Consider the following 26,053-nt stretch of genomic DNA (forward strand, 5'->3'; position numbering starts at 1 on the left):
TGTGCTGCAAATTTACGCAACCGTCTCTCTGGCTCCGAGGAGAATGTGGTGACATCTATCAGGCTGAGCGGCGTGATAGAACACCAAGTGCTCATAATGAGACTAAAACTCACTGCAGTTTACACACAAATACACACACACACACACACACACACACACACACACACGCACACACAGCTTCCAGTCACACTTCTTACCTTGGCTCCACAAGCATGGTGTGAACACACTGATGCTGTGGCCCCACTGTTGTCCAGTTCTGCGCCAAAGCCACCATAGCACCGGCATCCAAGAGCCCATAACCGTACGAATGACTCACTGTGAAGAAAAAAGATGGAGGCATACAGAGAATGGCAGGTTGGTGCGTGATGGTGATGAGCTAACATCACAGAGAGAAAAGGTAGAATCAATCAACAATCCATTCTTCACAGTAATATCATGGCTTTATATTTGTTGCTCAATCCTAATAATAATCCTGTTAGTGATCAGTGTCATACACAAATGACCTCAGTGTTCTGATTGGCTGAAACTATGACATGCTCTGTCAGGTTGAGCAAGTGCTGTGTAAGCAAAGTATCCAAAGGTTTGGGAGTAACAGCAGAGCAGGGAGTTTGAAACTAAGTGAGAGAGGTTATTATTGTGTTCTCATGTGTATAATACCAAAAAGGTAAATAAATTTACTAGGAACACAATTCATTTTTGTTTGCTAAAACTGAATTATTCTTCTGCGTGGTTATAATTTCTCTACAAAATATTATTTCTGACCTTACAAAATAATATTTTTCTGTGCTCCATCAGGTGCTCAGGACTGAGGCACAAATACAATGCCATATAATACCGTCTGTACCTCTGCGTCCCACTCCATTGGTCTTCCAGTCTCCTGCGCTGAGGTGCCCCGGCTGGGATGTTCTCACCACCAGGTGCTGCATGTCCCTCCAGGTCAGGTTCATGCTGCACAGAGACAGGAAGGAAATAAAGCAAAGTAAAATGTATTGGCTTTCTGTCATGTAATAGCTGAAGATATTACTTTCTACTTTATGCACATTATGGGAACAGTCAGGTTTCGCTGACCTCAACTGTACGACAATACAGCAGAGGAAATGCGAGGAGCTATGGGATATGGGGAAGGTCAGGAGTCTGTAGACACCTGAAATATGATCTAGCTGTGCATATATAGAAGAGCATTTCTGGAATATTATACTGAGGTGTAGAGGAAGCCTGGAGGGATATGTCAGTTAACCATAACAAAGGTACTGGCTCATATTATGGTTTTAACGCCAGTGTAAAGCACTGGTATTAAAGGTACATCATAACGTATTGTGTTGAAAGGTCAGGGAACACAGTAAAACAAGAGTATACAATACCGTGGAGGGCTGTGTCTAGACCTCTCTGTAATGATAGTTTCTAATGAGATCTGGGATTGGGGGATTGGGTCACCTTCTGCACTCTAGAAGCACGCTAAAAAAAAAAAAGTTTTTTTTTAAAAATACAGATTTATTAAGAGGCACAGCGGGGATGCAGTCGTCCGAGCAGCCTGCGACTTGCCAATGAGGAAAAGACTGCTCCGTGTGTTAAGATAATCAAACCATGAATCACACTGCTTACCAAGAGCAACACCACAGTCGACAGAAATAGAAACACATAACTGCACTGTGGCGCATCACCTCCGCCACTCTCCACATCAGCATTCACATCTCACATCCGTTCACAGCCCACATCCTCTCATGTGTTATTAATGGACAAGATCCCCCACCCAATCTACTCAATGTCACCTCAGCCAAAAGCGAATGGGGTGAAAATAATAAAATAATAAAACACCAGAAAGCCAAAACACTCTGCCTATTAAATGATTCTATCTCTGTGAATTCCAGTGTGATCCCAGTCTGATAAACTAGCTACCCTGTTATTACTGCTGCCTGTCAGGAGGGGTATGAGCATGTGTGTGTGTGTGTGTGTGTGTGCACGCAGTGGGGGCTGCTCACTGACAAATACTGTCTCTAGTTTAATGTTGAAAGTGAGAGATAGTCTACATGGTGTGAACCTCAGCTCTGTCAGTCACTGCCCTCCTCTTATGATATGAGAAATGACAGTGATAAGATAAACTGGGGACGTATACCTGAACTGAAACCAGGTCGTGAGGTAATGCTGTGTTTGATTTGACACCTGTCAGCTAATCTCTAATGTGGAAATGAGGAAAATTATGCAGAGCAGAGGACTGCGGCTCGATAAGAGGACTTAACACACACAAGATACGACTAAAGATAACCACCATAATGGAGAACACATTAGAGCTGCTGACAGAAACTTGGATTCTGACACCTGGAGTCCTGAGTGAGCGATAATGAGAGACATTTTCGAGCTGAAAATCTTCGCTACCGGCCCTACAGGTATTCAGATGTCTATGTGGGCTGCAGCTGCTGATTTGTCTTGCTAATTAACTGATTATCAAAACCTTAATTTGCTGAGGAAAGAATTTCTGTGCTGGGATTTATGCCAGCGTCAACTCCCAGACGTGAGTGCACGCACACACACACACACGCACACAAAAAACACCTCCCACAAGAACACGGTGGAGCATTCCAAATGAAGTTTAGAATAAAATGATATTAAAATAATGTTTGCTTTTATGATTTTCTTATGTAAAGGCATATTAACTACAAAAATAGCCAGGGTGGTTGTAAGAGGCGGCTGTGTTGCTCTCACTCACTTGGCCTCCAGAGCCAGAGCGATGATCCCGGCGGCCAGCGGGGCAGAAGCGGACGTCCCTGTGTGAGAGTCTGTGCATTTTTGCCTCAGGTCTGTGGTCACCTTGGAGACAGGGGAAGAGAGAGAAGTGCACAGGAACACAGAGGGAGAAACACAGTTAACACCAGGATTACCGCCTCGCAGTTGTACGTCTCCACCAACAAGTTGCAGTTTACATCCATTTCTATCCAGACTCATAATATAGGTAGTGACTTTGAAAGAATTCAATAAAAAGGTATTAAGTGTCTTTTTTGGTGAAATGACAGTTACCACTATGTTGACATTTCTGATACCAGTTTTATGTGTTCACATACTTGGTCGATAAAATGATGGAACACAACTTGTAGCCATGACAGCAGACAACGTTTCAATATGGATGTTGCTGCAAGGAACCAACAAATTCTAAATGTGGTGCGTCGTGCACCTTTTCAACCTGGCAGCACAGAAAATCTGTACCATCACCACAGTTTCAAGGTCGGCACCCAAGATTAGTGTCACCAGTTTAGTATCCACCTAAATGTGAAATATGGTCACAATTTCCCCCTCTGTTCCTGAGTTAAAGTGTTGAATAATGGCCAGAACTGCATGCAACATGATGATGTCACAGTGAAGTTGACCTTTGACCTTTTGGATATAAAATGTTGTCACCTCATAATTTTATCCTATTCTATATGTATGTTGGATTTTGTCATAATTAGCATATGAATTCTTGAGTAATTGCCAAAATCGTGCATTGTGAGGTCACTGTGAGATTGACCTTTGACCTTTGGCCACCAAATTCTAATCAGTTCTTCCTTGAGTCTAAGTGGACATTTGTGCCAAACTTGAAGAAATTCCCTCAAAGTGTTCCTGAGATATCACGAGAATGAGACGGCTGGACAACCCGAAAACAAAATGCCTGTGCGCCAGCGCCAGCTGTAGCTGGAGGCGTTATGTTTCACGTTGAGTTTCTCACTTCAGTATGAGTGGGGTTCATGGCAAGAGAGGCTGAGTGTTAAGAGAGGGGTGGTCCGGGGACAATGGGAGCTCTGCCTGCAGCAATCAGATATGGAAAGGAGGAAGAGGAGGACGAGGAGGGAATGAGCAGGTTGGTTTAGTCTCAGGTCTGTGGACCTGCTGCCAAAGGGTCACAGTTGGGGCAGTGAATGTCAGCCAAATCAGCCCAGCCAGGTTGGGCTGTGGTGAGACAAAGTATGTAAGCACTCCGGGTATACCTCCTCTCTCCGTCTCTGCCGGTGCCAGAGTTAATGAGGCCTGTCTGGGTCACGTTGAGGACATGTCAGAAATGACAAAGAAGCCAGAGGGCAAGGCGAGCTGTGAAGGTTAGGGACAGATTCTTAGTTTGCAGCTTTTGGCCTGACAGATTGTGGCACTAATGACCATTATCTGCGGAGAGATGTCAATGTGTCAGAGGAGTAAACAAAAGGAGGGCAGGTGTCTGCACTGGCCTTAGATCTCAGAATTTGATAAAATAACAATGAAACACTGGTCCTATTTAATTCATTGTTTTCATTGCATTCACTGATTTAGTGATGAAACAACTAATCTATTTACCTGATCAACAGAGAGTTATTCTCACTTTTAATGTTGCAGTTATCTGTGAAGTTGTTTATCAAGAAAAAGATCCTCATATTTGATGGGTCCACCTTCTCCAATGTGAGTATTGCAAAATTCTAAAATAAATATTTTAGAGTTTTGTACTGCAAGTGAAAAAAAAAAAAAAAAAAACAACAGATGGATCAATAATGAAAATAATAGGTAGCTGGTACACTGATTAGGTTTTTACTTTTGCAAACAAATTTGCCACAAGCAAGCACAGTAACAATCAGTCCTGTAACTGTGCAGATTGATCATTATAAAAGCCTAAATTTTTAGAAAATACGGTGCTTCTGTTGTGCTTTGATAATAACACTGTATCAAGAACAATACCTTGAGGGGCAATTAGTAAAATTTGTACTTCTTTCCACACTCTGCTAATGTGTTTATTTTTGCAAACAGCTACATTCTCTTCTGGTGCGAACACCAGAGAAGTTTAATTACAAGGCCATTATTCCTGTTTAGAACTACCAGAACCCACTTATGTTTTTCTCTGGCTTTTGCTGGCAAAATCTGTAACCTCAATAGATGACAGGTGACCAAATCTGCTGACTAAATGAGCTACTTGTTAGTCCATGTGGGATTTGTTTAAAAGTCTAGTCTTTGTGCCTAGATTTGACAGTCTAGACATAAAAATGTAGCAAACACAAAAAGCAGACAAAGTGAACATAAATAGTAGCTTTGGACAAAAGAAAACCACACGAACTCACTGATGCAACAAATGATAGCCTTTTGACTGCTAAAGCAACAATACAAAGCTGCTCCTGTAGCATATTTTAAAATGACTTCAATTTCACCCATTTGATGAGTTGTGTTTGCTTGCCTGCAGCATGCCACTGGTGTATTTTGGAGGGAATGGCAGATTTATGGTTGTTTTATGTTATTCTATGTCCCTGAGGCGAGGCTTTCTTCAGCTGACAAGCAGCTTGAAGGAAGCATGTGGCATCTCTCAGTGTTTGTCAGCTTTCCTCACTGTACATTGCACATCAGTCACTCTGATTCTGACAGTCTGATGCCTGAGACAAGATTAATGTGTAGGTCCACACGAATTTGGGTTCATTTTGGATATACTGTACCAGCATCGACTTTTAGCTGACTGATGAGGCCAACGCAAAGTATGAGGTGTACGGTTATTTTTGCAGTGCTGACATTTACAGTGAGCTAAAGATATGAAAACAATCCTACACAAGATCTGAGATGTTCAAAGTGTGTGTGTGTATGTGTGTGTGCGTGTGTACACCCACTATCTGCTTCTCCCCCGGGTTTCCAGAGCTGAAGGTGGAAGCGAGGGTGGAGGAGCAGGGCTCGCTATACCACGGCACGTTGCCGGACTGCGTGGTGCTGCTGATGGACAGGGTGTAGATGCTGTTGGTGTAGCCATCGCAGTTACAGCTGTCCTGCTCCCGGCCGCCGTTACCTGAGGCCCACACAAAGATGGAGCCCAGTCCGTTGCGTCCCTGTGGGATAGAAACGTTCCACACATGATGTTCAGAGAAAAAGAGAGGGAGAAACACTAACAAGAGTTGTGTGAAGTGTGAAAAATTGCCTTTGACAAAGACATTTGTCTCAGTGCTTAAATGCCTTGTCACTTACGTGCTTTCTTCCACAAATACTGAACCGCTGCAGGCACGTCTCTTATTAATACATCATAATGTCAGATGACTTATTGCGGCAGAACATCAGATAATAAACAGAAGAAATGTAATTACAAAATCTTCTCAAGCCGAATATAATTTAGGGGCCTGAAAAATGACAACATGATATCCGGCAGTGAGACTGTGCGCTCCTAAAATACACCAAGTACATGAGACATGAGGCATTTAGTTCCTTTAGGTCTGGACTGCCAACGGGAGGCTAGAAACCTTGAAGCGATTTATGAGTCAGAATAAAATTGCACTAAATGTTTTTAGCAAAGTAACAAAGGGTGTCATTTGTCAACTCAGGAATGTTGCTAAGATTAGATTGTTCCTTTTGTTCCAAGGCATGCAAACCTCCTTTTTCATGCATTTGTCTCCAGCTGATTAGATTACTGTAACTCTTTATTTGTTAGCATGCCCCAGAAAACGATGCACCGTCTTCGGCTTGTAAAAAAAAAGTGCCATGGTGCTCACAAGTTGTTGAAAATTTGTGTACATTTTCTCAGTTTTGGCCTCCCTACACTTGTTACTGATGACCTTTGGAATTGATTTTTAAGTTTTACTGCTTATTTGTAAGGCATGGGTTGGTCTGCCCCCTTCCTACGCTGCTGACCTCCTTTCTCTCACTGTGTTGCAGATTGTAGCCTGTGGTCTCCTGACCAGTTGTTGTTGATGGTCTCTGGGGCTCTGAGGCTGGAGACAGAGACAGAGGGCAGCAGGGCACCTGCTGTCAGGGCTCCATAGCTCTGAAACACCCTGTGGGTGGAGAATGACTTCAGTGTTCCTTTTTACTTTTTAAAAAAAATTGGCCTTAATTAGTTTTATCTTTGCTGTCACATTTCATAGCCTTTTCCTCTATGCAAACAACATACTTAGCAGCATTTTTTTCTGTTAGACTTTACTATCCCTTTGTCTTTGATCTTGTCTTATTCTCATAAAAAGTGCAAAATAAATGGAGGCATTTTTATCCATATGATTTACTCACAACCCACATTTCTATTCTGCATTCATCAAGCCCTGTCATTCAAAAGTAACTAAACAGATTTAAGTTGAATTTTTCATCAAACTAACTCCGTCAGGTTGGATGGAGGCCATGGATGGACAGTCATTTACAGGTCTCTCCAGAGATGCTCATTTGGGTTCAGGTCAGGGCTCTGGCTGGGCCATTCAAGGACATTCACAGAGTCGTCCCTAAGCCATTCCTGTATTGCCTTGGCTGTGTGCTTAGGGTGATTGTCCTCTCGGACAGCGAACCTTTGGCTAGGTCTGAGGTCCTGAGAGCTGGAACCGCTGGACCAGGTTCTCATTAAGAAGAACATCTCTGTTCTTTGCTCTGTTCACTTTTCCCTCAATCCTGACCAGTCCCTGCAGCTGAAAACACCCCCATAGCCTGATGCAGCCTCCACCATGCTTCACAGCTGAGATGGTATTGGGCAGATGCCTGGGTTTCTTCAGACAGGATGCTTTGAATTGTCTCATCAGACCAGAGACTCTTGCTTTTTTGTGTTTTTTGGTGCTTTTTAGCAAGCTCTAAGTGGACTTTCATGTGTCTCTCACTGAGGAGAGGCTTCTGTGGCTCAGACAGAGTGACCACTACTTGGTCACCCTCTCTTACTAAGGCCCTTCTCCCCTGATTGCTCAGTTTGGCCCGGTTGGCCAGCTCTAGGAAGAGGCCTGATTATTCCACACTTTTTCCGTTAAGAATTATGGAGCCTACTGTGCTCTTGGGAATCTTCAGTGCAGCAGAAATTTTTGGAGCCTTCCTCAGATCTGTGCTTCGATGCACTCCTGTCTCTGAGCACTGCAGACAGTTCCTTCGACCTCATGGCTTGTTTTTTGCTCTAAAATGTATTGTCAGCAGTGGGACCTTATATAGACTGGTGTGTGCCTTTTCAAATCATGTCCAATCAGATTCCACTGGTGGACTCCAGCCAAGGTGTAGAAACATCTCAAAGATGATTAAGAGAAATGGGAGGCACCTGAGCTTATTTCAAGCGTCTGAATTCTGTTTTAGCTTTGTCATTATGGGCCTCTGAGTTTGATAAGAAAAAAAGCATATGGCTGAAAGTTAATGCTACGTGAAAAAGGTGAAGGAGTCTAAATACTTTCTGCATACAGTGGGTGGATAGCATATTCATTTTAGAGATCTAAAGAAACACATATGGTGAAGAAGATAAAAGAAAGCGGAGGGACACTCTTTCATCCCACATACAGAACGGGAACAATAAAACAGTTGCTGGCAAGAAAGAAATTAACAAGGTGAGAGAAGAGAGATGGATACCATTTCACCCACAGATACACAAAACCACACAGAAGGCGACATAAAAAAACTTGCTGTTTTCAGTCAGAGCGTTTGATATAAAAAGCTGCAGAGATGTTTTGCTTCTCCTTTTGTTAAAGATTCTAACTGTCAGTCTGCTCTGCTCTGTCTGCTTGAATCTGGCCCGGCTGAATCAAAATAAAAGTCCTGTCGCATCATCACTTCTAGTATAACTGGTGTCACAGCCTTGACAAATACAAAGATCCTGAAATCTTTGCTTGCTTATCACTGTTGTTGCAACGCTGTTTTCTCTGGCTCGCTTCATCAGAGGAAGTTTAAGCTCATAAGCGTACAAAGGGACTTCAATTTGACCTGAACACACACTTTAAATGAGCTTGTTCTGAGAGTTTTTAAAAGGATTATCCATTTAATTTTCCTAATTCTCCATCTCACAAATGACCTCTGTTAAGAAGTCAGGATAAATATGCTTCCATTGGATGCATAATGCTGTCTGAGTCGTACTGTATCTTAATACTAGAGCCTTGAAGCTGCAGCTGATAGTCCTAAACCTTCCGGCCAAATTTATGACCTGATTCTGCCTTTGCTGCGGGTTACAGAGGCCGGATGATAACACCCCAGCACCAAGGGTTATCTTGCAGCCAGGAGAACACACGCTCAATCAGTAAGGTCCTGTTGTGCTGCTGTCAGGCAATCTTTCCCCCACCAGCCCACCGTGATATGTGGGGCATTTCATATTTTGGGATGTGATATTATGAATCACCCCCCCCCCCAAAAAAAAAAAAAAATCTGCAGTTTCATTCATTTATACGCCAATTACACTGGCCTTTGAATCTAGCTATTGTTCTGCATCAGTGACTGCTGCTCCGTTTCTATTTTCTCTCATCTCACATTCATCATTTAGCTGTTCTTGCTGACGTCTTTTGATGTAGCTATGCTGACACATGAAAGATGATGACATTAGCCTTGGATAATATGTCATACTCTTTAATGTCTTACTCTAACCAACTCTAAAGGACAAGTCAGAGGGCAATTAACAAACATCACCTTGAGTTTGTCCTTTTTCTACAGTACCTCTCAGAGAAATATCCTCCATTAAACATTGATACAGTATGATTGTATAGGTGGAAAATGCTCACAACAGCTGCTTTACGTTGCTGACACTTCACTTCAAATAGTGCTTAAAGGAAAAGCCTTGCATTTTGGGACATAAAAAACTTTTTCCACTTTCTTTCAAAGAGTTAGATGAGAGGGTTGAAATCTGTCTGTACAATAAACATGAGGCTGGAGCCAGCACCTGGTTAGCTTAGCTTAACATAGAGACTGGAAACAAGGGGAAACAGCTTGCTTGGCCCTGTGCACCAATACATCTCATCTGCCAAATGAAAATTTGCCATTTTACAGAGCATTATTTGTCTGTTTGACTATTTGATGGCTGGGACCAGTTGTCACGCTATCACCAGAGACTCTAGGAAGCTACTGCTCCTGGTGTTTTGTCTAAATCTGTTTCTCAATCAATTTATGATTCTCCCTACCTTAACTGAACTTAAACTGATCCCTAACCACAATCAGTTAAACACTGTTTGAAGGCGGAACAGACTTCAACACATGAACAACAAACCACAGCTTGTCATTCTTACATACTGGTTTTTGCATGCATTGAACAAACAAGATATGTGTTAATTAGTGAGCTTTACAGGAGCTGGTAGGCGGATTTAGTTTTCTTTGGACAGAGCCAGACTAGCTGTTTCTCCCAGTTTCTAGTCCTTATGCTAAGCCAATCTAACTGGCTGCTGGCTGTAGCTTTAATCTTCTCATCTAACTCTCAGCAAGAAAGCAAGCAAATTTATCTCTAAAAATGTCAACGTATTCCTTTAAAGAGCTGAGGCGAGAACAATGGTGATAATACAAATAAGAAATAAGAAAGATAATGGTAGATTAAAAGTCCAAACTTATGCTCTAACTGACCCTGGTGATTCCCTGGAGGAATGCCTCCTTAGCCAGCTTGGCAGGGCCATCCAGCGATTTGCCGTCGTCCTCTGGGCCCCAGCTGGCACTGTAAATGTGGATGTGCTGGGGGTTGAGGCTGAGGGAATGGGCCTCGACCACGTCTGTCACCTCCCCATCCAACATACGAACCCCTGCAAAATGAATATGCAATGCAGCGGAGATGTGAAAAGTGGTGGAGAAAGAGTGACAGAATTAACAGACAGATTAAGAGATAGAGAGTGTGTGATATATTTTAGCTTCAGTTTGGGTGGAGAGGTGTCAGAGCAGCAAAAGATGACAAGAAGAGACTTGTCATGAAAAAAAAATCAGTGAGAGAAATTCCCATTTTATCTTCAGCTACAGAAAACAGGAGAGACAAAAAGACTTCACAGGAGAAACCAAAGACTTCAGAGAGCTCCAGTTTTAATGAGTAAGTGTACAAAGCTTCACCCACAGATGGAACTCCACCAGATACCACCATATTTTACCTTCACGTAAACAGAAAAACCCCAGCTGGTTGTTAAACCAAGAAAGTCAGTGAGTGCACCGAACACACGGGACAGGACAAGTAGACAAATCTAACAGGCTGCAGAGGAGAGAAAGGTGCATACACACAGGCATGTGCGTGCACACACACACACACACACACAGATATAAATGGGCTGAGAGTTTACAGAGCCTTCAACAGACTGGTGTGTCCACAGGGTAGCATTAAATGTCACCTTTCATCATACCTGAACACAACCTTGTCTGAGCCTTTGAAGTAAGCAGCCTTAGATCACTCCTCTGAACATTAATGGCTGTAGAAAGGCGTGAAATGAACCACCCTCAAATAAGGTCCATTATTGGGATAGGACCCCCGGACCTCAGAGGCAACACTACGACTGACGACGTCCACATTAAGACTTCAATAATCCATTCTAGACAACCTGCCTGGCCCCTGCAGGCACAAACACAAGCCAGTAGGGAGAAGCCATAGCAGTAATTATCCTGTTGGTGTGGGGGATTCAAGTTTGAATACTGAGTAGCCTAAAAAAAAATTAACTGAGGTAAACATGCAACATAAAGCACAATGTTTGCTCGCCGGTCATTATGCGCGGGGCTGTATTGCGGCAGTAATGATAATCACTGTCGTAACAATTCTCATCAACTTCCTGCGGCTTGACGATTCCTTATTAAGACACTGCTGTGCAAGTTCCCTGCTGCTCCAGTAAGTCAGGGGGAGCAGGTACAGAAGCAGCCGTGAGAGTGTGTGTGTGTGTGTATGTGTGTGTGTGTGTGGAGAGAAAACAGGTACAGTAGGTGGAAGGAAACACAGAGTGAGCAAAGTAGGGTCAATTACAGGCTTTAAACACTAATCACTAATCATTGCTCTGCAAGGATACACACATTTAGGGCGTTCACGCAAACATAACTGCTTGCACGCGCACGCACACGTACCATTGGGTATTTGGGAGCGAATCACAGCTGTTTATAAACAATCCACTGACCCTGTGACGCGAACAGATTCACAGAGGAGCAATTTATGAGAACAGGGCCAACACGCGGCTCCGTCGGGGGATGAATGGTAATGAAGACAAAGAAGGAGAGTTATGAGTAACATCTGTGAACGGGACTGCTCGGGGCTCCACGGGCTCCGCTGAGTCTTGTTGGCTGCCATCGTGTCATTGACAGATTGTTTGGTGACAAAAGTTATGAAAAGCCTCCTTGGAATACTTTATCAAGTACAAAAAAATTTTCAGCAGAGAGAGAGAGATTTAAAAAAAAACCTTTTAGACTCAATTTGCAATCAGAGGTTTAATATGAAAGAACCTCGCTACACACCTACTGACAGCTTTATTATTGTTTAAACAGCAGCCTGCCCTAACAGTCTTATTCTGACCAGCTTTTTTAGACAGATTTACACAGTGATATGAATGGACGTCCACTGGGCTGTGAAGTCAGTATTCTTGGCATCAATATTACACTAAATTTAGGTCGCTCCCTCATCACTAAGGAAACAACAGAAACACTTAAAAAATTGAGCTCTGCTCTTTACCTAATTGGCGGAAGAAAGACTGGAATTTCAGGCAAAATGCCAAGTAAAGGTGCTATGGATTATACTGTGCACTGGTTGTTTTTTCTATAAAACATGAGCTCAATAATTTCCTGAAGAGGAAGGAGGTTGTTTATAACTTAATGGCACACAGAGCAGACACATCAGTTTCAATGAAGACATGAGCTACCCATATCCACTGGAAAAACCTGTAGAAAAAACTGTTCTTCTCAGCGACAACCATTGTGTCCTCTTGTCTGTCTCTGCAGCACACTATGGAGATGCAGCTAAATCTGTGACTCTGATTCAGGTCCCAGATTACAGGGATCTTAGCTGAAAGTAATTCACTTCTACCTTAATTAGCTTGAATGTGAGTTATTATTGTGCATATTATTTCTAATTAAAATTAATAGTCTTTTACATTATTAGTATTTCAAATTAAACACTGTTAAACTCTGTTGAAAATCCCATGGTATTCCTCACTTACCTCCAATTTTAGAGTTATAGGCCACGCCGACACCACACACACCGTTGTTGGCTGCAGCTGCAACTTCTCCTGCACATCGGGTTCCATGTCTGGGAAAGAGAGAAGAGTGGAAGACAAAGCAGTCAATCAAAGAAAAGTAACAAGAAAAGGAGAGATGTTAAAAAGAAAGATTTTACTCATAAAGCGGGGATATGACAACAATTCAACTCACAGTTAGCGTTCTTGTTTGTAACTCACTGAACTGTGCTGGGCTTTTAAACAATACTGGAGCTGGAGTGTTGCTAAAAATAAATCACAGTTAAAAGAGAAGTATAAACCCAGTGGCCCCCTTTTGTAGTTGCAGCAGACTTGTGTTAGAGTCTTAACAACAGATGCCAGAAAGTCTGATGTGCCTTTCACATTAAAGGGCTCTTTATGTTTTATAAAAACCCAGAACAGAGAACAGCGTGAACACGATGTGCAATGAGAAGTATTGATTTCTCTTCCATACAGCACAATGAGCATTAACCATCAAAATTACGTGTAAAAACTTCACTGCTCTGCACCCGTGAGCTATCAAACATAGAGTAACAAATTCATGCATAGAGAGTAAAGTTGACCAAAAAAATCAGAACAAAAATGCTTTTGTCTTTCTGCATATTTGCACATATTTTCTTAATCTGCCCTTTACTATGGACAATTGTACCTTTTTTTCCCCCAAAAACCAGAACAATTCTGGCTTTGATATTTATACATGTGTGTTTAGTAGAGAAGTATAGTTTTACAGTTGAAAAATTATGTTATGCACTTCCTTTGCACCAATCAGAGTTTAGCAGCATTTATATCAAAAGGTGATAACAGATGTGGGGTGGTTTGCTTCCGTTGCTGCCAGCGCTGTCAATCAAATCTGATTAAAACACACCCAGTCTTGAGAAGGAAGCAGATTCATTGAGGTTGTGATTGTTAAACTCTCAATAAATTGGTTCCAAGGGCTGTACGTAAAGTTAACCAATTTGCTCATGGGTAAATGTTTATATGTGCTTCCATCAGAGTCCAGGTTTTCAGCAAAGTTTGAGATGTACACACCTGTGAGAAACAAGAGACCATAGTGAGTATATACAGTACTTCGAAAATCCTCCTCTGTTAAACAACCCTACTTCAAAGAGCCCCTCTTTTGATTTGACCCCAATTTCCGAGAAAAAATAATGGAAATCTTCTCTCCTGTTGCACTGGCTACAGGGTTACAAGGCTCTTCCAATCAAAAATGACCTGTCTAAAACTAACTTTACCTTGACAGTCACTGGCCAGAGGACATCCAAATGAGATATGAGATGTTATCGATGTGCATGAATTATTCACAGAGTCCTTCATAAATACCTTCACCCAGTCTTGAGTTTCAGAGAGCAGAGCGGTTCCCTATAGAGTGCTGTCTAGATGTCAAACACACCAACACTTCGCAAACGAAAAACTGCTCCAACCCTCCAAAAACAAGCTTTATCAACTACAGATCCGAGACAATGAAAAGTCTAAATTGAAACCTTTACAGTTTTGCATCATTCCAGGCTAAAAAAAAACAAACATTAGTGAAATGGATTTAATTTGTTTCATTGACTTCTGGGGTTGAAGTGGTGTGATCAGACTACAAATGGATGGAGTGGAATGAGTGTTTGGCATTTAACATAGGTCATTAAGATTGTCTCCTGATTACAGTGCAGATATCTGATTAGGAGGTGCACAGTCTCACACTCGTCTCTGGGACGTGCTGTGTGAATGTTATCGGAACAAAGCTAATTACATCCACGATATTGTTTTGGAAGAGACAAAAATTACTTCCCTTTTTTGATCTCCCAACCTCCCTGATGATGAGGCAGAGGACAAAGTCGTTTCACAGGGTCAGAGCACGGCTACGCCTCCAGCTGGGATCCTGATTAGACTCTGTGTAGCTCTGTGATACATTACCCACCCGCTAATTCTCCGTTTTGTTCTCTAAAACATTTCAGCATAGTATCACAGCTATTTTCTTCCTAATTCGTCTTCTGCCTTTCTTCTTTTTCTTTTTTCTTTTTTTTTACAAGCTCAGGATTTACAACGTCAAAGAACAAAAGACAGAGCAGGAAAAAAAGGATGGTGTGGGAAAAAAACCCCACAATGTTTCACTTGAAACTTGCTTCCTAACAAATCATTTATCTCATGACCTGGGCTGTCAACAGCGACATGCATTAAAGTGATTTTTAAACAAGCAATCAACTGTCCTGACAGGCCTTATTTTTCACTGGCAGATATGCCCTTATACAAGGACCTTGGCACAACATATGGCAGGGTGTAATACATCACAAACCTAATTAAAATGTTATCAAAGCTATCAAGAGGTTAAACTACATAGTTTTACTGCTAACTAGCTCGTTTCACATTGTATTAATGGTGGCAGTCGATGGTGACTTGACGGCTCCCTCAAGAACAATATATGTACTCAGGGGTTAAATTGGGACTTATTGTGTGTGGAGGCCATTTCTTAGAAGTGTTTGAAAGGGGTCAGTAATGCAGCGGCAGCAGCTTTTGTGAAAAACACAATTTCAAATAAAGTGGTGACCTAAAGTGCATTAGATATTCGTTACAATTCACGTACAAAAAAAAACAGTTCGTTTATTTGTTAAAACATGAAAAAGCCTGAGGCGTAGACCACAGTCAGTTGATCAGGTTCCAGATATGCTGGTCCCCATACAGCAGGGCATTTCTGTGAGCATATGAAGTGGCCAGCAGACCTTTCAGTGAGTATCTATTGTTTAATCAGAGCAAGGACCTGCCTACTCATTACATTTTAGCTCACTGCTGTGCTTTTGACAAACTACTGACGGACTGGCTCCACAAGCTCGTCCACACAAATCAATCACGTCATTATGTGCTGAAACACAGTGGAGAGGGTGCTGAATGGTGACTGTCAGTCATTTTGAGTTGAGAAAAAATTGCTATAATACCACTAGCCATCCTGTGAGTGACTATTCTTTTCTCCACACTACAAGAATATGAGTGAGAAGATTTTATGTTGCTGGTAGACATGACAGGATGTCGATGAGTTTAATGACACTGGGAAAGCAGAGCATCAATGCTTTTCAGGACCGATCTGGCACAGTTTGACCTACAGCACTTTAATAAAATAACTGATAACATAAAACATAAAAACAAATGTAGATGAGATCTATATTTGAAGACATACAAGACACTAAGTGCTTGCTCTGTGATTTAATGTAGCAGTAGGTCACGGCTGCACAACAGTCTCTGCTTTAATGCGAAGGACTCCAGGGCAGGTTCCAAATTACGAGCTATTTTTCTTGGAAATCATACTTCAAAATGATAAATACAATGTTTAACGTTTAACGTTTGGACTTGTCTGATTTACTCTGAAGTTTAGCTACATATTTAAGCAATTTACAGGTCACATTTTCTTTTGCAGTGTTGTTAATTTTCTCACAGTGGAATGCTGCTGTGTAAACACAGAAGATGCCCTGATTTCAAATGGAAGAACATTCTTCCACTATCCTTTAATACGCAGACCAGAGAGCCTGAAACCATCCATGCTGGCCAAAAACACATCGTCAGCACAATGTCCAGCCAGATGGCTTGGCCCAGAATACTACATGCTTGCACTGTGTAGACATTTGCAGTTGAATTAGACTACAAATATCAACTTTAAGTGTCAACTGTAAATGACTTTTGTTTAAAAGCAAACTAACAAAAAGCTTGACCTACAGCATTTCGTTATGAAACAAGGACGCACTGGATTTTCACCTTATCTTTTAAAATATTGGTTTAGTGCTGCTGTGATTCAACTAGCCTGAATCAAAATGGTGTGGTATTTTCGAAATGCAAGTAAATGGCCATTAATACTTATGCAATGCTTTTAGCTACAAATGCCTGAATGCAGTTATTGCTTCATCCATACCATCATAAAAATGCCTTTATGGTCCAAACAGCATAGCGCATATCCTCAGACCAAGGAGCTGCGGCCACAGATGTGATGCCAGGCAGGGGATTAAACCAGGATGGGCAGAGTGAACACAGAGCCAGAGGCCTGGAAAGACGTTTATAGAGAGGCCATATGCATCAACATGCAGCTGTTTTGAATACTATCTGCACATGCACAGGCACATACATGTGTGTGTGTGTGTGTGTGCGAAATGACTGATTGGCCTGGATTGAATTCAGCTAAAACAGCCAGACAGCTTAATATATCCAGGGAGGCTCAGACGCGCCAGAGCAGACAAAAGGTTTACAGCAAAGCCACATTTTTATCTGTCAAATGTCCATGAAATTAAATGATTTTCTGAGACACTTTACTGAATGCCTCCATTCTATATTCATTTAAAATAAATTGAAAGAGGTCGGAGACATGGCAACTGCTGAGGTCAGGGCATAAGTGTAGTTTGAAAGAAGAATACATAACTCAAAGTTTGCACAAGAGACGTGAGAAAACAACACTTTAAAAATAGTACAGCGTCGTCTTAGAGAGTCGGAGGATGGAAAAAGCCACACGATTTGTCCAAAAAGCAAGCTGTGGTGAAAAGACCCAACAAAGCTGAAATGAAGCTGAGATAAAAGGAACTAGAGGCGCTCTATTCACAGAGGCCAGTGTGACCTCCCTTATCTTATCACAAGAAGCAAAAGGGACAGAGTGAGGTAATGCTTTTATCTCTCCTCCTCAGGACAAGGTACCGTATTTGGTCAAGTCATTGCCCTGTCATTTACCAGAGAACGCAGACATGTCACCCTACGCAATCTCCCTGGACATGATGCATTGTAACAACAAACCAAACAGAGCCAACACATGACACTGTAACGCCTGCAGACACATCTGGCATTCCCACACCAACAAAAGTCTACACCACAAAAAAAATTATTGAAGGTGATGCAGCTCAAATTTGGATATAATCCCACAGTCAGCCCTGACGTCAGTTCTATCCTGAAAACTAAAAGTCACCCCAAAATTTGCTCTTACATTTACACGCAGTAAATAAAACAATAAAAAATGGGCTTTGGACACCTTGGGATGGGACAGTGAACAGTTAGAAGAGGTAAAATACGATATTACACATTCATGCAGGCAGTGCAGTAGATCAAAAGCTGAATATATACTTAACGTGCTGTAGGTATTGATCTTTGGGTCAGTGTTGGATCTCACCAGCTGATACTAGATGAATGTCTCTTATTTGATCAGGCTGCATTGTGCTTTAATCATATCCCCAACAGTAACTATTTTCATTCATTCACTTACTGTGTGATATGAGTGAAGGTGGGAATGTTTGCCTGGTCTCATTACTGAATATGAGACTATTTCCAAGCTGTCGCCGTTTTTTTTATGTTCTGTCATTCACTATGACAGACAATGGAGACTGTGAGAAGCAAGAGGTTTTCAGTGGAAATGACTTTATTAGTGTTTCTGAAGAGGAGCATATAACGTCTATACAATCGCTACAATCATTAGAAATTTGCAGTGTTAAAACACAAGCAACCCATACTGACCAATCACAGTTTTTGCTATCTCTACATACAGGACTTTCTCTGTAGCCACAGTAGAGCCAGCAAGTATTTTTGAGAAGGCTCATATCAGCTACAGCAAAGCCTTCGGTGTAGCTACATGCATAACCCCCTTGATGAAGAACTATAAATCCATCTTAAAAGGGTTCTGCTTATTTATTATTGCTCTTCCATAAAGCTAGGGAGTTCACAAGAGACAGATTTTTAAAAAATAATTAGTGATTAAAATCAAATAGCAGAGACTGGAGTTTCCAGACTTTTAGAGCCTAGCAGCTCCAAAAACACTGGATCCTACAATTCTCATAAAATGCAACATGACCGCTGCTTTCATCAGACCCTGTCTGCCTCCTAGATGCCCATGTCTGTCAAACTCTACACCTCCAATTTTGTAACATAGCCTCTGCATTAAGTTTCAAGCTGAAACCAAGATAACCCTGGTGACATCATCATATTGTATTCAAGTGTTGAGAATTTATGTTTACATACGCAGGGTGAATGCAAACACAAAAACTCACTCATGTAGTGTAGTGTAAAATATGCATCATCAAGTGTGACTGATGTCTAACCGTGCTTGGTTAAACTGTAGGATCTGCCACTTGGCATTGCTTTGTTGGTTTATATCTGTTTTTAGAGGCAGTGAAAAGGGTCCGTTCATTGGAGCTGCCAAAAGGATTAGGCTATTTTCTGCTCAGCTCAGCTCAGCTCAGCTGTGGCCTCAGGCAGGTCTGTTCAAATGGTTACACTGGAGTGTGAAGAGGAGATGTCTTCATTCTATGGTTGAATACAACGGTGCTGCCTCAAGCCTTTTTGAAGAAGATGATCAGACATCTTTGTTCAAAATGGCAGATTTTGATGTCTTAGATTTGAGAAAATCCCATTCATTGAATAATTTTCTTTTCTGCCTACTTAAAGTATTCCTGTTTGGTGTCAACAGTGGCGACTGCCTAATCTAGGATACAATGGGCAGAAGGCAGCGAAACACTTCGGAAAAGTTGTCAGTCCATCATCAGGCAAATAGACACAGTAACTGTCATGAACATTCATACCTCTAGGCAATTTAGAGTCTTCAGTCCACATGTCCTTATGTGGGAGGAAACTCATGTAGAGCGAAAAATCTAACTCTACAAAGAAGGGGGCCAGAAATCAATGTCTTTTTTACTGTGAGGCAACACAGTAACAGCTGTGCTAGTCTCTGAATAAAATATATTATTACTCTGCTATATGGAGCACTGTGGTAGGAGAGGAAATAAACTCTTTTAACGGGGCTGCTGTGATTAAAGTGACCATTTCCCAATGATGAGGTATCTGAAAGGGATATAAATGAAAACAATGAGATGCAAAGACTCAGTCTGGCTTACTGAAAACAAATTAGATGAAGTCTGCCAAACAATAAAGCATGTTTTAATTATTTCAGAGGAATCAAAGAAACCTAATGGGAAAAGAAACAAATTATTCAACATCGCCTAGCATGTCTAAAGTGGACTATCTTCACATACTGCAGACACAACTGCTTTAACATCAAATTCATCTGTATCCAGTCAGCTGAGCAGAGTAATAGTGACTGACTCCAGGTGATCGGTAATGACTTGTAGAATGAGGTTTGGCTTAGAGCTACCGCTCCAATCACAATGGGCTGTATCAAAATGTTTAGAAAACAGCAGCTTTAAATCACACTGTCCATTTCTTTGGCAAAAATAATAGAAGGAAAGCAAACACAGGGCCAGAGCATCACCTCTCACAACATCACAACATCAAGTCTGCCTGGCTGTCTGGAAAATAAACAAGCAATCCCCGGCAGAATAAACAAGACAACGGGGAACAGAATTACATTATTCAGGTTTGACAAAAGGTGGCAGCTTTGTAACCAACAATTGATAAACTCAGTGTAAATAGTGGTGGGCATTTAACTGCAGCATAGAATAGCAAGAGTAAACAGAGAAAATATTTTTTGTGTGCAGGTTCCCTACTCTTTCCTTCTTTTCCTATTGTTCATTTTCACACACAGACTGCCAACATTCTGAGAAAACTTTTGTCAAACTGTCAAGTGTTGGGCTCAAAATGACAAATGAAATCTCATAATAGGGCTTACACAAGTTTTGTTTTGACTAAAGTGCATTCATTCTTTACTCACTGAAAGCGGAGTTTACTTTAAGTTTATCGCCATCGATAGAGTGCATCTTCTACAGTGGCTTCTGAAATTATTCAGGCCTCTTCACTTTCAGCATTTTATTGTGTTGTATAATAATGACAAAGTGAAAACATATTGTGAAATTTCTGCAAACTGACTGAAAAGTAGAGACTGAAATATCTGTCCTTCAGTAAACATTCAAAGCTTTAGAAATGGCTTTATAACCTTGCCCCGTCTATCTGGCCTCATAAAAATTTTCCTTGGTTTTTGTCCTGGCATGCAGTGTGAATCCTGTGTAAATAGTTGTATGCCTTTATAAACTATGTCTGATCAGTTCAGTTTGCGACACATTCCAATCGCATCTCGAGGAAAATTTAAGCAACCAAGATGCACCATGATCACAAAATGAATACTTTTGTAAATATCAGCTTTTGGATTTTAATTTTTAATATATCTGCAAAAAATGTATGTAGACTGATGGGCAAAAATGCAATTTTATCAGTGACTATTCAAAAATCACTGAGGAAAAAAACTATTTCTTTTCTGTGAGAAAAACATTTTGGATTTAAGAGTATGAGCGCAGTTACTTGAAGAATGCCAGTTCCACACAAGCTGAGATCTATAATGTGTCAGTGGCTATGCAACTGCAGAGCAGGTGTGACCTGCTGTGTCAAACACTGTAACAGAGGCTCTACGGCAGACGACGCAGGAGGAAGCTGTCTTCTTTGATTTGTGCTCTCCTTCAGTCTGATTTGTCCTGTATCGCCCCTTTGACGACTCAGGTTTATTACCTTCATACAGACTTAGATATGCATGCTGCGTATGTACGGCTGTGGATTTGCAGAGCACAGGAAAGGCATTTTGATTTGCATTCACATGCTTAAACAGGGTTTGCTTCAGGCCTTAGAAGCTACTTGTCTGGCAGTGTTTGGCCAAGGACACAGTGCTTGCAGACAGTATTTAACCCCATTGCCATTTTCATTTTTAATGGCGTTGCAGCCGGAATTCAAATTGGACTGAGATTTTTATTCTGTAAACTAGCTACACAAAATACACCACAGTGACACATTAAAATGTTTAACGGTGTTGACAGTAAAGCAACAGAAACATTTGACCTCCAGAGTCACCTACTACATCACCTCTTAATAAATGCAGGCCTTATCCCGAGCTATCTAATGCAGAGGAAGCCTGCTGGACCTTGGCTAATGTGATAAGAAATTAAGACTCTAATGAAATTAAACTTAAGATGTGTGTCTTCTGCAGTGACTGGTGCAGGTGCATTTGCCATTTTCCCTATCCAGCATCTTTCTGCTGAAGAGGCACTTTCATGGTCAGAGAAACAAACAGCCATGTGGCACCAAGGACAAAGCAATTTCATAGAGGGAGAGAAGCGTGCAAACACTTTTCTTGGTCTTTCTCAGTGACATCACACAGATTAGCCCATGCACATCTTCCTTCATCCTTCAAGACTTGAGCTTAAGTCACTTTAGTATTCAGGTGGTGATGGGTTGGTTGGGTACTGAAGGACACACGAGGTTGTGTAAAATGCCAGTCATTTTCTGTCACTATGCAATCTTCCATACAGGCATATGGGCCTAACTTAATGGACCCCTGTGAAAAGTTCCCAATAGGAGCTAACAGCTCTCAATGGAGAAATTAGATGGACAGAGACAGTGTGTGTGTGTGTGTGTGTGTGTGGCTAAATACATTTTTAAAAGAGACAACAGTGTGTTTAATTGTTTGGTTATACATATATACTTTGAGGAATTCAAATTGCTTTCTCTATTTGTCTACATCCTTTTTGGAGATTAATATGGGCTACTACACACAATCTCAGATCAATGTGGTAGCAGTTATAGTCACAGTGTCACCCACTCAGGACTCTGGTGTTTCTCAGGACAGTAAATATAATTATTATCATATAAAATATTCTCATAATAATACTTGACCGTACTGCTGAGACCTCTTGCCCCTCATTGAGGATTTAAGCATATACAGTATTTTGCTCTACTGACAGGCCGTGGACAGAAAGTGAAATTAATCCTGCTATCCTCCGCTCGCAACCCAATACATCCCCATCACACTGACATAAAGGAGGAGAAGTGAACGAAAGTAGAGAGAAAAAAAGACAAACATTGTTATGATGGAATACAAATGGATTACCCACTTGGGCTGACTCCAAGCAGCCTTCAACTTAGCCTGCGACCCCCCTTCAACAGTATCTGCCATAACTGCCAACTCAAGAGTACAGAGCATCTCTATAGAAAAACCCTGAGATGAGAATTCAAAAGTCAGCCTGGCGTGTCATCAGTACAAATGAACTGGCCTTCATGGCTATGGAAAATGCCTGCCTCCGACTCTCCTATTTTTTTTGTTGTCCTATGAATAAATTCATATAATCTCATTGTGCGCGGGTTGTGAGCATTACTCATTGTCGGCCTGTATTACTCTGTGGTGATTTACATAACTCATTGGATATAATTTGTCCACAGGTCAGTCCAAACACGGCAGCTCCACGCTGTAGACACGGAGACACACCCTAGCTTTTCATTCCATGCCCATAAATTGATCTGGTCCAAGATAATTGCTTTGGCAATTCCACTGACATGGGTAGTAGAGTGCTTGTGAGTGCGAATCTGTACACTCTGTGTTTTTTATTATGTGTGTGTATGTGTGAGTGTGCTTTTCTGAAGTGATAGTATGCTGCATTTGGGGGAGCTGAAGTGAACCAGAGGCAGGGAGTAATCCCCTCCAGTAGTGCTTTGTTCCATCAGTAGGACAGAGTGGGATCTACTTTACACTGACAGAAAGGGCCGGGGTCGCTCCGCATGGCTGCCCGAGCTGTCGGCAAGGACAAGAAACAAGGCCTCCGCTCAAAAAACCTGCTGACGCTAACCTCTTTCAGGATGAATAAATACTCTAGATGAAATGATTATATTTCAGATGAGGACAGAAAAACAAACAGAACTTCGTGTACAACAGAAGCGGCTTAGAGAGATAAACACTGTGAAAGTTCAAATAAGAACAACTGTGCAGAAACCATTCTATTTCCATACAATAGTTTTCTTCTATCTCCTGGAAACTTGTTAATCTTATTTAGCTTCCTCCTCTGACCAACTGTGAGAGGATGCCACTCTTTGAAACTGAAATAAAGAAGAAAAACAAACAACAAACAACTACAAAAAGACTTAGTGGCAGTGGTCCCAGAAAAGAGAGAGATTTGAGACAAATCCTGTTGTGCATTTCAGAGGAGGGATGTAGCTTCTCATCTGCTCCGGGGGGATCGGACTAAGGCAGAGGACCATGGCGTTCGGAGAAAAGGGGAGAGGGGAGGGGATGAAGGTTTTTAGGATTCGCCCTCTCTAGTGCTTTAGTGTTCCATCATTAAATCGGGGCGAACGTGCTTTAATGCGATCACCAAAGACTGCGAGGGAAGAGCATGAATCACTGAGGACAAGTAAACAAGTATTGTATTAGCAACAAATAAGTGCTATCGTAGCTGTGGGGCTGTAGAGGCTGGACCTTGAAATGCAGCTACAGCAGCTTGGCTTGTGTACTGAAGCAAGGGAAAAAAAAAAAGGAACAATCTTTCAAGACTGTGCAGAATGACTGCACCACTGCTTTCAAACTTGAAATAATTGGTTTTTTAAATTTAAATGGTTCAACAAAAAGCACTGGACCAAAAGCTGTATAGACTTCTCATCAGTGTCATTCCTTGTCAACTAACATTTATAAGAAGCTAGAGTCCTTGTCAAAAACAACAAGAAATTGGCTTGTTTGGTTAAAAAAAAGAGGAAGAAGAAGAAGAAAGAAAGAAAATCCCAGTCCAAATTATTTCTCAGTTCATGGATATGCTTGCCCACGCATGCGATGAAATTAATCATGCCTACGCCTATTTGCCAAATTTCCATGAAGCTTGAAAGCCCGTTTTGAAGCAGTTAAGATCAATTCCTAATGATAGCCTTGCTGGATTTTTCTTTTTGCTGCCAAATTACCTGTTCTCATTTCGCTGCGTGTATCTCGGTTGGGGGTCAGCATCTCCATCATTAACATCATAGCTGGCTTCAGGGTCCTAAAAGAGACATAGAAAGGGTTAGGCCACCAATCATGTCATTTTAACTGCCTCTTCGAGCTCTCAGTTACCTGTGCTGCCATTTTTCTCAGAAAATGTTCTGTAAGTGCAAGTGCTGCTTACAAATGACGAAGATACTTTCTAATGCTGTGTTTTTATGACTTACATAATTGCTGATAAGATCAGGGTGGTCTTTCTCAATGCCATCGTCCAGGATTGTCACCACGACGCCTCTCCCTGTGTAGCCCTGAGCCCAGGCTACTTTGGTATTCAGGTCTTGATGTGTTGGAGAAGACTGGAAGAGACACAGGCCTTTTGTTCAGCTGTCAATCTGCTGTGACTGACACTCCCCAGACAGACCAACAGGAAAGGTCTGTCAGCGTGAGAACAGTCGGTTAAATCATCTGCAAAGACCTTTTTAGTCATGGCCAAACAGTAGGTTAAAGATGAAAACAGAAATGCTCCTTAGAAAAATAAACACCAAGGCATGAAAAGGAGCATCAAGGTTCATGGACACTTAAAATCCAATTTTAATGCATCATCCCGACATGTTTCCCTCCTCAGGCTGAGCTGCCCAGTGTGAGCATCCTACTGTAGTTACACTGTCAGAAAATAAGACAGACAACCTGTGGCAGGTCAGAAATCTTGGTGGGAGCATTTGCCTCTCTCGCGGAAGAAATAACAGCCTGCAAGCTTCAAGAGGAGGAGGGGGGAGGGAGACAAATAGGGGGATACAGGGAGATAAAGTGTGATTTGGATGAATAACAGAAAATTCATACTGCGAGAAGTGTGAAGAGAAGTGGAGACGCTAGAGGTGAAAGAGATGGTTACAGATAAACACAGATAGATGGAGGATTGGAAAGCCATCACAGACAACCTCCTCTGCCCCCTCCTCTGTTTTCTGCTGATTTTTCTCCATAGGGCAAAACCCTGCACATGCAGCTCTGTGTGAATGTCTGGCTGCTTAGGTTACATAGCTCACATTCACAGATTCTGGCTTTCAGCTGGCACAGGCACCATTCAGTATGAACTTTTTGCTGGTGAAGGTAACTTTTTGCTACATATTGGTGGGGCCCATGTATCCAAATAAACCAATATAACAGGACTTAAAATGCCATAAATTGGTGGTACTACCGAGACAAAATGTCATCACTGATGGCATATACTTTTAACAGGAGAAAAAGCTTGTAACCCCTGAGACGATTAGAGGTCTAATGCTGAATGGCAGAGGTGGCTTCACAGCTTCTATTTACTGGTGATTTATGTCTGGGACAGTCAGTGTTGTCATTAATCTGTTGTGGTGACAGAGGTTTTGTGCGTATGAAAAAGAAAAAAAAAAAAGGGAAGATTGGGGCAAATTGAAGCATCCCTGAGAAAAGCTGTGAATAATGAAATAGACATTGAGCCAGGACCATTTGCTATCAATATTTCACAGGTGATACAGTTCAGTAGTGGATCTGTCCTGACATTTAATTCTAAATTCAACCCAGCATCCCGGGATGCATCGCATTATATATTTGACTCTGGAAAACCTTGTGTTAGTGGAGAAGCTGATGTAACTGAGGCCTACAGTAGCAA

At 41.6% G+C, this 26,053-nt stretch overlaps 1 protein-coding gene across 2 annotated transcripts in view; it reads right to left on the reverse strand.

The window, feature by feature from the left end:
• The window catches only part of furinb (furin (paired basic amino acid cleaving enzyme) b), a 72,132-nt gene that overhangs the window by 4,828 nt on the left and 41,251 nt on the right, over window positions 1-26,053 (reverse strand). For both annotated transcript variants that reach the window (XM_018664124.2, XM_018664123.2), the window contains exons 5-12: window positions 24,642-24,770; window positions 24,399-24,475; window positions 12,765-12,853; window positions 10,222-10,394; window positions 5,583-5,795; window positions 2,705-2,805; window positions 845-948; window positions 198-315 (exon numbers count right to left, since the gene is read on the reverse strand). In XM_018664124.2, the coding sequence (XP_018519640.1) occupies window positions 198-315; window positions 845-948; window positions 2,705-2,805; window positions 5,583-5,795; window positions 10,222-10,394; window positions 12,765-12,853; window positions 24,399-24,475; window positions 24,642-24,770 (1,004 nt within the window). The remainder of the gene's footprint in view (window positions 1-197; window positions 316-844; window positions 949-2,704; window positions 2,806-5,582; window positions 5,796-10,221; window positions 10,395-12,764; window positions 12,854-24,398; window positions 24,476-24,641; window positions 24,771-26,053) is intronic.

This window comes from Lates calcarifer, linkage group LG10 (genome assembly GCF_001640805.2).
Source record: "Lates calcarifer isolate ASB-BC8 linkage group LG10, TLL_Latcal_v3, whole genome shotgun sequence".
In the NCBI taxonomy this organism is placed as follows: domain Eukaryota; kingdom Metazoa; phylum Chordata; class Actinopteri; family Centropomidae; genus Lates; species Lates calcarifer.